Source organism: Ostrea edulis, chromosome 6 (assembly GCF_947568905.1).
Source record: "Ostrea edulis chromosome 6, xbOstEdul1.1, whole genome shotgun sequence".
NCBI lineage: Eukaryota > Metazoa > Mollusca > Bivalvia > Ostreida > Ostreidae > Ostrea > Ostrea edulis.
The window spans coordinates 79,507,991-79,520,096 of record NC_079169.1 but is presented as its reverse complement, the minus strand read 5'-3'; the positions used below and the strand labels follow the sequence as shown (position 1 = coordinate 79,520,096).

The 12,106-nt window shown below is 35.1% G+C and overlaps 1 protein-coding gene across 2 annotated transcripts in view; it reads left to right on the top strand.

Moving 5' to 3' along the window:
* Nucleotides 1-12,106, top strand: part of LOC125647846 (tyrosine-protein kinase JAK2-like) — a 167,343-nt gene that overhangs the window by 16,220 nt on the left and 139,017 nt on the right. For both annotated transcript variants that reach the window (XR_008796068.1, XM_056140923.1), the window contains exons 4-6: nucleotides 776-886; nucleotides 4,867-5,024; nucleotides 7,683-7,954. Coding sequence is in view for 1 of the 2 variants with exons in the window: in XM_056140923.1 (XP_055996898.1) it covers nucleotides 776-886; nucleotides 4,867-5,024; nucleotides 7,683-7,954 (541 nt within the window). In the remaining variant the exon portion in view is untranslated. The remainder of the gene's footprint in view (nucleotides 1-775; nucleotides 887-4,866; nucleotides 5,025-7,682; nucleotides 7,955-12,106) is intronic.

The window sequence follows — 12,106 nt, the reverse complement described above, 5'->3', positions numbered from 1 at the left end:
ATAAGCGTGTTTTACTGTAATTGTTTGTCCCCACCACTTCACTACAAGCGTGTTTTACTGTTATTGTTTGTCCCCAGCACTTCACTATAAGCGTGTTTTACTGTAATTGTTTGTCCCCCAGCTCTTCACTATAAGTGTGTTTTACTGTAATTGTTTGTCCCCAGCACTTCACTATAAGCATGTTTTACTGTATACTGCACATGTTTGTCATTGTGTCTGTTACATCAGTGTTTATTTAAATTTATGACTTGTTCTGGACTTTTAAACGAAAGCCCTTTCTGTTTAAACCAAAGTCGTTTTTGTTTAAACCAAGGTCATTTTTGTTAAAACTAAGGCTGTTTTTGTTTAAACCAAGACTGTTTGAGTCAGAGTGGAGCTATAGCAGAGATTCAGATTGTTACATAGGAACACACAGGAAATAAATTAATTTCTTAAACAATGCTTTTCACATTGTCCAATCAATTTGCAAGCATTCTTATGTCATATATAGAGTAAAACATGTTTATAATGAATTAACACATTTATGATGAATTCACGCTTGTTGTGAAGTGATATGATAGGAAAATAACAAAATTTTTTATTGGATTTAACATAATTTGGTTATAACAAACTATTTTCACTGACCCTGTAGGTTCGCTATAGCTTTGATTTACTGTAAATTAAGTTACAAGATTCATTTCTCGAGAAGACCAAAGTGATTCGGGTGGACAATGTAGCCAACAGGCCTTATTAGAAATTTGCTTGTGATATTTAATTATTGATATTTTTTCCACAGGAATTTTTTTCTTCGATAGACAATTTCCGAGCCATTCACATATCGCCTAATCATGCTGATCAGAAAAAATCATGGAACGTACACCTGGACAGATCCAATGGTTGCCCTGAGGTAGGGTGTGATATCTCAGCAGACAAGCTGGGAAAATACTCAAAACAATTTACAATTCAGGTTCTTTACTTTTTAAAGGAAAACATGTTTAGTTTGTTTGTATCTATGGGTTTAGCAGGAAGGAAGAAATTGCAATGGACCATACTGGAATTCAAACCTGGGCCCCCTGAATCTCTATTCAGGTGTTCTACCAACTGAGCTATCTGATCACCAGTGATCGAACCCGTCTGACAGCCACATTCCTCCTTACTTAAAATGTTTTCACCCCCTTAAGATCTTTATCCCCCGGCAGGCATTTTCACTTGTCAGTTCCAGGAGCTGGTCTACAGCACCAAATGTAACAGGAAGGGAGAAAATGCAATGGACCAGCCAGGAATTCGAACCTGGGCCCCTTAAATCTCTAGTCAGGTGCTCTACCAACTGAGCTACATATATTTGGCCACCAGCGATTGAACTTTTCTATCACAGGTGTACGAAAACAATGGAGGCATGGGGATAATTTGCATAAATGGTTTCAACTTACCACCAGTTCTTTCATTGTTTTTCGTATCTCCATAATACAGGCCAGACAATTACTCCTTATATTCATATTTGGTAGTTTGTAGTTTTCAGGCCAAATAGAAAATGTGTGTTTATGGTCCTGCGACTGACACAAATTTGCCACTGTTGATTCTAACATTTTCATCAGCAATTTTTTACGACTTATGCAAGTCTGAATTTTTCTGCCTATTCAGTCACTAATTCCATTATTAGATGTTTCTCAATAATGGTGGACTCCTTTTGCCCAGTCTGTAGTGTTTATTGTCTTTTTCACTTTGAATCAGTACGAGACAATATCCCCATTGAACAATTCATTGACATTTTGTGAGGTCTTTAATCAATATCACAAGTTCATTGTAAGGTGTTCACCAAATCAAATGAGGTACAAGAGCCAACCTCTGTACTAAATGTTGTAGTGATCACAAATCAAAAGGCATCATGAATGATGTTAGACATCAGTAAGTAACCAGAGCCTAAAATGGATCTGATAAAAAAAAATGCCTTCCAATTGGAAAATAAGCAAAAATTTCCCAATCAATCATCTAGAAATTCCCAATTTTGAGATGTATTTTTCAAATGATCACTATTGTGAAAATACAGAAAAATACAGAGATTTCTAGACTACATTTTATGTACTTTGATACTGAATGAACGATAGTGAATCTTGGTTTTTACCTTTAAAAAAGAAATTAAAACCTCTTTAACTGAAACAAAAACTTGGGAAATTGTTATGTTAATTAAAAAATTCTCAATCTGAACAAAAAAGTTACAATGAATTTCCCAGTCTAAAGGGATCGGGACCCTGTCCCAAAAACTGGAGCCACATTCCTGGTAAGATAGAAACACTGTATAATGAAATAGTTTGAGGTATTTTATTAGAAGCAGAGAGTTTGAGGTGTGTAGTTAAAAGAAGAGAGTTTGAGGTGTGTAGTTAGAAGAAGAGAGTTTGAGGTGTGTAGTTGAAAGAAGAGAGTTTGAGGTGTGTAGTTAAAAGAAGAGAGTTTGAGGTGTGTAGTTAGAAGAAGAGAGTTTGAGATGTGTAGTTAAAAGAAGAGAGTTTGATGTGTGTAGTTAAAAGAAGAGAGTTTGATGTGTGTAGTTAGAAGAAGAGAGTTTGAGGTGTGTAGTTAAAAGGAGAGTTTGAGGTGTGTAGTTAACAGAAGAGAGTCTGAGGTGTGTAGTTAAAAGAAGACAGTTTGATGTGTGTAGTTAAAAGAAGAGAGTTTGAGATGTGTAGTTAAAAGAAGAGAGTTTGAGGTGTGTAGTTAAAAGAAGAGAGTTTGAGGTGTGTAGTTAAAAGGAGAGAGTTTGATGTGTGTAGTTTTGAGCAGAGTTTGAGGTATGTTGTTTTGAGCAGAGTTTGAGGTATGTTGTTTTAAGCAGAGTTTGAGGTGTGTAGTTTTGAGCAGAATTTGAGGTGTGTAGTTTGGAGCATAGTTTGAGGTGTGTAGTTTTGAGCAGAGTTTGAGGTGTGTAGTTTGAAGCAGAGTTTGAGGTGTGTTGTTTGGAGCAGAGAACACTTACCGTTCCAGAACACATATCCCTGGTTTTTTATAGGGATCTGGGGGTGGGGGGGTGGGGGGGGGGGGTATAGGATGGGGCCACAATAGGGGAACAAAGTTTTACATACTGATATTAGAAAATATCTTCAAAAATCTTCTTCAAAAGAACCATTGGGCCAAAGAAGTTTATATTTGCATGAAAGCTTCCTGATATAGTGCAGATTCAAATTTGTAAAAATCATGGCTCCCAGGGGTAGGTTGGGGCCACAATAGGGATCAAAGTTTTACATGTGAACATATGGGGAAAATCTTTAAATATGGGCCAAGGTGACTCAGGTGAACGAGGGCCAAGGTGACTCAGGTGAATGATGTGGCCCATGGGCCTCTTGTTTATTTCTGTTAGGGCTTGTCAATGATTCAGTCTGTTTTATTGTATAATTTTATATGCTCTAAAACAACAATAATGACTAGTTTAGGTTGTTTCAATATTGATTTTAGAAAGGCCAATTCAACTTAATTAGTAGATTATCATCCGGGGTCACAAAAAAATATGGGGCAGGTGTGAGGATTTTATTTTTTAATTTTTATCCCCCCCCACCACCCCCACCACCCCCCCCCCCACCACCACCCCCAAAATTAATGACAAAAGGCATCACATAAAGTGTTAATCAAGTTATCATTCAAAGAATCGTTGGTAGAAGATATAAAACCAACATTCTGTGACTTTAATCATTCACTCATGTCACTGGGAAGCAAGTTTGTTTGAAATTGTAATTTTTACGAAAATAAAAAAAATTGGGGCGGGCTCTTTTCTGAGGGGCGGATGGGGATGATAATCTATCAATTAATTTTGATAGGCCAAACTAGTATTTGACATTGATTTTTTTGCTATGGGTTAATCGGTGTCTTTTATTCATGACAGAAGGTTGTTTGCAGTATCAATGAAATATTTATATCAATTTTATATTTACTCATGCTCTACACAAATCTCATATTCCATCAGAAAATTTCAAAATGTTATTGACATGATATGGACTGTGTGATCAATCTGCTGAATGAGATCACATCTTCCTTCAACATTCATCTCCTGCATTAGTCTCTAATATAATTAATTTGTTATTGAAATAAAGAGACAAGTAATTTACTGTTGATAATTGGAAATCGGTGTTTAACTTTGATGGTGGGTAAAATATTAAACATATTTTGTTGTCTTTTACTCGACATCTCAAAGGGGTGGTAGCCTATAGACACCATTAATCCATTGTATCATTATCTCTGCTTGAACATTATTAGGTAATGGTGAATGTCTGTGGCTAGTGTTGATTAGGTACTTACAAATGATACACATTACCAGAGCATTACTATAAGGTAGAGGATTAATTAATGATACACATTACCAGAGCATCACTATAAGGTAGAGGATTAATTATCTAATCAATACACATTACCAGAGCATCACTATAAGGTAGAGGATTAATTATCTAATCAAGAGTTTTAATATGTGCTTTGTTTTAGGGTAGATAATTATTTGTTTAAGTATATAATTTTCACATTAATGGATAGTTGTATGATGCTGTGTAATTATGAAAAGTTGTTTAGACTTGATAGTTATTTTGAGAAAATAATTTAGAGACATACCATACTAAATATTCTCATTCCATTATGTGGTAAATCTACACTACTGGTTATCATAAAATCTGAACCATAACGATTGGACCTTTAATTTCTAGATTTAATTTAACCTTTGAGCTCTTGATTTATGTATCTCAAAGTTTTATCAAAGCTTCTTGAACTTTGAGTTATCAAGATTTACTTGTATTAAAGGGATTCTCTCTCTCTCTCTCTCTCTCTCTCTCTCTGTATATTGGTGATCATGTGTAATGAACATGACTACTAGGGTGAGCTTTGTGGCCATGAGTCTCTTGTTGTATTTGTCAGGTGTTGAGATTTGAGAGTAAAGCTGTGGCTGAATCCTTTGTCTCCGGCATCAATGGCTACTACCGCCTAATTACAGACTACTACATGAACCTATACCAACAGATGGAGCTTCCATCCCTACAGGAAATCAACAAGCTTAAGTGCCATGGTCCAATCGAGTCAGTGCATTGCTAAAGACAAATTTAGTATCATATACAGTAAAACATGGTTACAGAGAACATGCTTATAATGAATTCATGCTTACAGTAAAACATGGTTACAGCGAACATGCTTATAATGAATTCACACTTACATGTAGCGAAATGTTTTTCATTCCTTGTAGTTTCAAAACACATGAACTTATTGGATATAAGGAATTACATTTATAATGGATAAAAAAAAATTCATCCACAGAACTTCCCTATAAGTGTGTTTTACTGTACAATGTGTTTGAGAATGAAATCATTCAATATTTATTGTCTTGATGAAATTACGGCAATTTTGATTGGCTGAAAAAATTGTTTGATTTCTGCATCAACGAAAACCAGTAGCCATTTTCACAAAAAATCTCTCGACTAAGATAAAATTTTTGTCTCTTCCTTATACTCAGATGAATGCAACTGTGCTTTGAGTAAAAATAGAGTTTCATCACCAATATATATACTTGACCTTTTGCTCATTCAAAAATCATCTTATTTATTTAAGGAATGAAAGTAACTTTTACTCATTATATACAATATATAAAGTAAATTGGGGCAGCTAGTTTACGCATTATAAACCGCGAAGTGGTTTATAAAATAGCATACACTGTCCCGACTTAATTTATTCAATTGATTAATTTCATTAATTGCATTTGATAATATTTGATGGATAATTCTAAAGAGAATATGAATTTTATAGGACACGGACAAATATTGCCATAGCAACTTAATGGAAACTGAACAGTCAAACATATTCAGACGTCATTCCTAGGACGTCATATAGCGGGACTAAACAGCAACTTTGTTTTTACAATATAAAGATTGTTGCTAATGTTAAATGAACCAATCAAATGGCATGTTACAAGTAAAATTATATTATTACGATAATCACTTTATCTGTAACATTTTTCTGCTATATGAATTTTATTGTAATGCCATATTCATTATCCATGGACTGTCTGTAACTCTTATTTCCATAAAAATGAATGACTGTCCATCTTTTCTTGTACAGGTAAACTTCGATATCTCGAACTTGTTAGGACCGAAGAAAAACTTCGAGATATCCGAGGGTTCAAGAAATCGAAGATAATGAATTTGACAACAATACTGTGTAATGTTTTATGTTGCATGTTTTATTTGAGAGGTAAATAAACTGGTAAAAGTTTTTGTTCAAAGTTAGGGATTTTTTAAAATATGTTTGCACTTGCAGGCATATCTGTTACTTTATTTGATACTGCAACACTTACAATTTACGAATATCGGTCGTTTATCATAGCGATAATCAGTTATCACGTTCGGTTCAGTATTTCTGACACCCAGATTTATTGTGTTATGCTTTGTAAATGATAAACCGATCACTGTAATAATGACGAAGACGGAAACGGGGAAATATCGCTGCCTTGGATTCTGTGTCTTTTTTGACTTCTGTTATAGATTGGAACTTTGTTTTCATTGTATGAACTTTAAGATTCCTTTTTATACCACTGCTAGATAATCCAACTATCCCCCGGGTTGGATACCGGGTCCTTCATTACATGTAGATTTCTTATCAGATACTGAAGATTTTGAATTTTGGTGCTGATATCTATACCAAAAATAAGGTCTTTTATTGTTTAATTCTTGATTTCTATATCACTTTGATGTGTTTAGTTTTTACTTTGACTTGTAATAGCAGGTGTAAACCTGTATTACGACAAAATCAAATTCCTATTTCAGTACTCGTCCCCAAGCTGCTTGTTTAATTATCGTGTAACGTTACGTATAAGCTAGTGTTCATTATCACATCCAAACACCCGATCTGCATAATTAGATAAAGCTCCTAAATCAACAGCTTGGGGCTAATAAGGCTTGATTATTGGCAATGGTTCCACGAAGCCCGTGCTATACCTAACAGACCGTAAAATTAGCATAATGGGATGATTGTGTACTTCAGGAGTGAAGTCAATGAAGCGAGAAACTTCTTGGACTTCGAGATAATGCATGTGTTTTTAGCACATGGGACAGTAAATTTACTTTGAGATGAGCCAGGTATTCCAGATTTCTGTGTTCGAGATAAAAATCATATATACCGGTATAGTAAAACTGGACGGGACCGTTGACTCACTTCGAGACATCCTTGGTATTCGACATATCGGTGTTCGAGATACTGAAGTTTACCTGTATTTTATATTGACCAAATTACCAGAAAACCAAGTCTTTTAAACTTGACATATGATTAAAGGAGAGAGTTACTTGAATAATAAATGCTTTCTATGATTGAAATGAACCATAGATAAAAAAAACCAAGATCTTGTATGACTGCTTTACGATTTTTAAAATTGCAAAGGTGATGATTTTTACTTGTAAACAGAGAGTGCATTTTACATCAGTTGCAGATTAGATGGAAATTTTTTTATCAGTATTGATTTGTAATGGGACTTCATAAGTATCAGTATTGATTTGTAATGGGACTTCATAAGTATCAGTATTGATTTGTAATGGGACTTCATAAGTATCAGTATTGATTTGTAATGGGACTTCATAAGTATCAGTATTGATTTGTAATGGGACTTCATAAGAGTCATTAATCCTGGATGGCTTAGAAGTACATTTAGAATGAGAAGACAGGATAGATGTAGAGTTGATATTTCTTTTCAGAACAAACACAGCAGTCCGCAAGCTGAAAACGAAATACTTGTCTGAGGAGTATTACATACTGAAACAGAGTATGTTAGTATTTGATCAGTTGGCTATACTGTTCTGTAATGCTGGACAGACCAGAAAAAGACTGATCGATCGAAGAAAGAACCAATACTGTTTGGAGGGGGAGCCAGAGGAAATGTTCAAAGACATCAACTCCATCATCAAATACATGTCTGATAACCGCAACCTCCTTCCAAAACGCCCAGTCAAGGTTAAACCCCAGCAAGGTAAAACTCACTCCATACTGTATAACGTCCAGTCAAGGTTAAACCCCAGCAAGGTAAAACTCACTCCATACTGTATAACGTCCAGTCAAGGTTAAACCCCAGCAAGGTAAAACTCGCTCCATACTGTATAACGTCCAGTCAAGGTTAAACCCCAGCAAGGTAAAGCTCACTCCATACTGTATAACGTCCAGTCAAGGTTAAACCCCAGCAAGGTAAAGCTCACTCCATACTGTATAACGTCCAGTCAAGGTTAAACCCCAGCAAGGTAAAACTCGCTCCATACTGTATAACGTCCAGTCAAGGTTAAACCCCAGCAAGGTAAAACTCACTCCATACTGTATAATATCTCATCAGAATAACTCACTGTATATCTCACTATATTTCATCAGAATAGCTCACTGTAAATCTCATTATATCTCATCAGCATAACTCACTGTATATCTCACTATATCTCATCAGAATAGCTCACTGTAAATCCCACTATATCTCATCACCATAACTCACTGTATATCTCACTATATCTCATCAACATAACTCACTGTATATCTCACTATATCTTTGCAAAATAACTTGCTGTATATCTCATATTTCATCAGAATAGCTCACTGTATATCTCACTATATCTCATCAGAATAACTCACTTTATATCTCATCAGAATAATTCACTGTACATCTCACTATATCTCAGAATAACTCACTGTATATCTCACTATATCTCATCAGAATAACTCACTGTAAATCTTACTATATCTCATCAGAATAACTCACTGTAAATCTCACTATATCTCATCAGCATAACTCACTGTAAATCTCACTATATCTCATCAGCATAACTCACTGTATATCTCACCATATCTCAGAATAACTCACTGTATATCTCATTATATCTCATCAGAATGGCTCACTGTATATCTGGTCAGCATAGAAGAATTATAAAATCTTTTGTTAGTACGAATGTTGGATTAGGAAATTTCTTTATCCACAAGTTGAGTGCTTTAATTCAGGACCTGTAAGAATTTCTGCATATAGAAAATTTAATTGAAAAAGGGTTACAGTGATTGGGATAAGCAAATGGCTAAATGTGACAATGGCACGTTACCAGCTAGTATCAATGTGACATTTCTAAAATGCGCCATATTGAAATTTTTATGTGACATTTTAAAATGACGAGTCCGAGAGACCAGTAAATTATAATCTAAACCCTATACTAACAGACTGTATTGCGATAGGTAACTTTAGTTTTATTATTTGTGTTAAAGTTACGTTTTACTTTAGAATTGATCAATCTCATCGTGATTGTCTATTTTGACATTTTCGCATCATCATTTTCTGCTCCTACATTGTCTACTGCTGGTACTGGCTTACCATTCAGAAGAAAATAAAGGAAAGTTTGCCCTTTGTCACGCTTAGGAAATTTTTTTTGGTGGCATCTTCAGTTCGTGCACGTTAAAATTACAATTTAATGGTATTAACCAATCAGATAACCTTTTACTGTTTGATCAGATACTGAGAAAATCGCAGTCATACTTGCACTTAAAAGAATGTAAAGTTGTACCATTACAAAAGCACTACAGCAATAAAGATTTTTCAAGCACGAAATCGATATAGATTCAGTGGGGGGTCAGCTCAAAAATTGAAAAGTTCGTAGATCTACAAAAGTCAGTCGGGGGAAAGGTCAAACTAGGTATAGATGATATGCGCCTTAGCAGCGCATTGTTTTCAATATTCTATGCGCCATTTTATAATTTAATGCGACTATGGTGCAGGGCGCTTGCTTATCCCAATCACTGGGGTTAGGATCAAAGCATTAAAATCACCATTCAATGAGGAAAAAGGTCAACTGAAATTTCTAATCATAATCTGTGGCCATGAATTTATAAATGACATTTCAATATTACGTAATCTAATTTTTTAAAAAAATCCTGTTCATCGAAATCACCATTTAAAGAGGTCAACAGAGAGTTCATTTCATCTTTGGCCATGAATTTACAATTTGCACCAAAATTTCAATGATATTATATAATTAAATTTTAAAAAAAACTTAAATTGATTAAAATCACCATTTAAATGAGGGAAAGAGGTTAATTGAGGCTGCCAATCATAATCTATGGCCATAAATTTACAAATGGCACCAGAATTTTAAAGAGGCATGGACACGATTTGAGCTGAAAATTTTCAATCCATTTTTAATGCACAGAATGTTTAACAAAGGCATTTCTAATGATCAGCAAAAATTTGGATGTCAGTTGTCAAGGTACATGGGAGCTCACCATTTTTTGTTATGTAAACAAGGCCTGTGCCATGTTTTTGTTTGCATAAGTTATACTAGTACAAGTTTCATTTAAAGCAGATTTTTTCAATTTACATGAAGCTCAAAAAGTGAGCTTTTCTGATCAAAATTTGTCCGTTGTCTGTCAGTGTCGTTGGCGTAAACTGTTCACATTTTCATCTTCTCCAGAACCATTGGTCAAACTTGGCACAAAGCATCCTTGGGTGAAGGAGATTCAAGTTTGTTCAAATGAAGGGCCATGCCCCCTATTAAGGGTAGATAATCACAAAAATAGGGTGGGGTCATTTAAAAATCTTCCCAAGAACCACTGGACCAGAAAAGCTGAAATTTACATGAAAGCTTCCTGACGTAGTGGAGATTCAAGTTTGTAAAAATCATGACCCCTGGGGGTATGTTTGGGCCACAATAGGGGATCAAAGTTATATACATGCGAATATATAAAGAAAATCCTTAAAAACCTTCTTCTGAAGAACCAATGGACCAGAAGAGTGGAGATTTACCTGAAAGCTTCCTGATATAAAGTATTTTCAAATTTGCTCAGATCATGCCCCCCCCCCCTCCCCCCCAAGTTTTACATGCTGATATATAGTAAAATCTTCTCCAGAACCACTGGGCCAATTTCAATCAAATCATCTTTGGGTGAAGGGGATTCCAGTTTCTTGACTTGAAGGACCATTCTCCCTTCCAAGGGGAGATAATTACAAAAATGCAAATATAAGGTTGGGCTATTTAAAAACCCTCTTGACATAGTGCAGATTCAAGTTTGTTAAAATCATGGTCCCTGGAGGTAGGATGGGACCACAATAGGGGATCAGTTTTACATAGAAATCTTTAAAAATCTTCTTCTCAAGAAAGAATGGGCCAGAAAAGCTGAAGTTTACATGAAAGGTTCTTGACATAAAGGAGATTCAAGTTTGTTAAAATCATGATCCCTCGGGTTAGGATGGGGCCACAATCTTCTTCTCAAGAACCACCAGGCCATATGAGTAGAGATTTAAGTGAAAGCTTCCCAATTTAGAGTAAATTCAAATTTGTTCAGATCATGGCCCCCGAGGGTACAGTGGGGCCACATAAAGAAAATTTTCTCCAGAAACATTTGGCCAATGTCAATCAAACTTGGAACAAATCATCCTTATGTGGAGATTCAAGTTTGTTCAAATGAAGCGTGAGATAATCACAAAAATGTGAAAATAGAATGGGATCATTTAAAAATCTTCTTAAGAACCACTGGACCAGAAGAGCTGAAATTTACATGAAAGCTTCCTGACAAAGTGGAGATTCAAGTTAGTAGATATCATGACCCCTGGGGTTAGGAAGGGGCCTCAATAGGGGATCAAAGTTTTACATGCAAATGTATAGGGAACCAAACTTGGCACAAAGCATCCTTAGATGAAATTTGGTAATATGAAAGGCCATATCCATCTACAAGGGAATATGATAATTGATGAATTTGTAGTTAAGTTTGATAATCAATTTTAATGAATTTTTAGTCGTTACCTTTGAAAAAAAAATTCTCAACCAAGCTGATTGTATAATGATAGTTTTGCTCATGACAAGCTTGTTTATTGCTAGGAACTGCTGCTCAGGTGAGCAATGTGGCCCATTGGCCTCTTGTTTCTATTAAGCAGTCCATATGTAAACAAAAACATGGCACGAGCGGCAGCCTTGTTTACATAACAAAGAATTGTGAGTGTTGTGTGTCACGTGTAACTCAGCAAACTGATATTCAAATTTTGGTTGACCATTAGAAATGCTTTAGTTAAGCTTTGCTAATAATAAAAACGTGGAAAATAAAATTTGAAAATTTTCAGCTCAAATTGTGTCCATGCCCCTTTAATATTAATTTTTAAAAAAATCAGCAT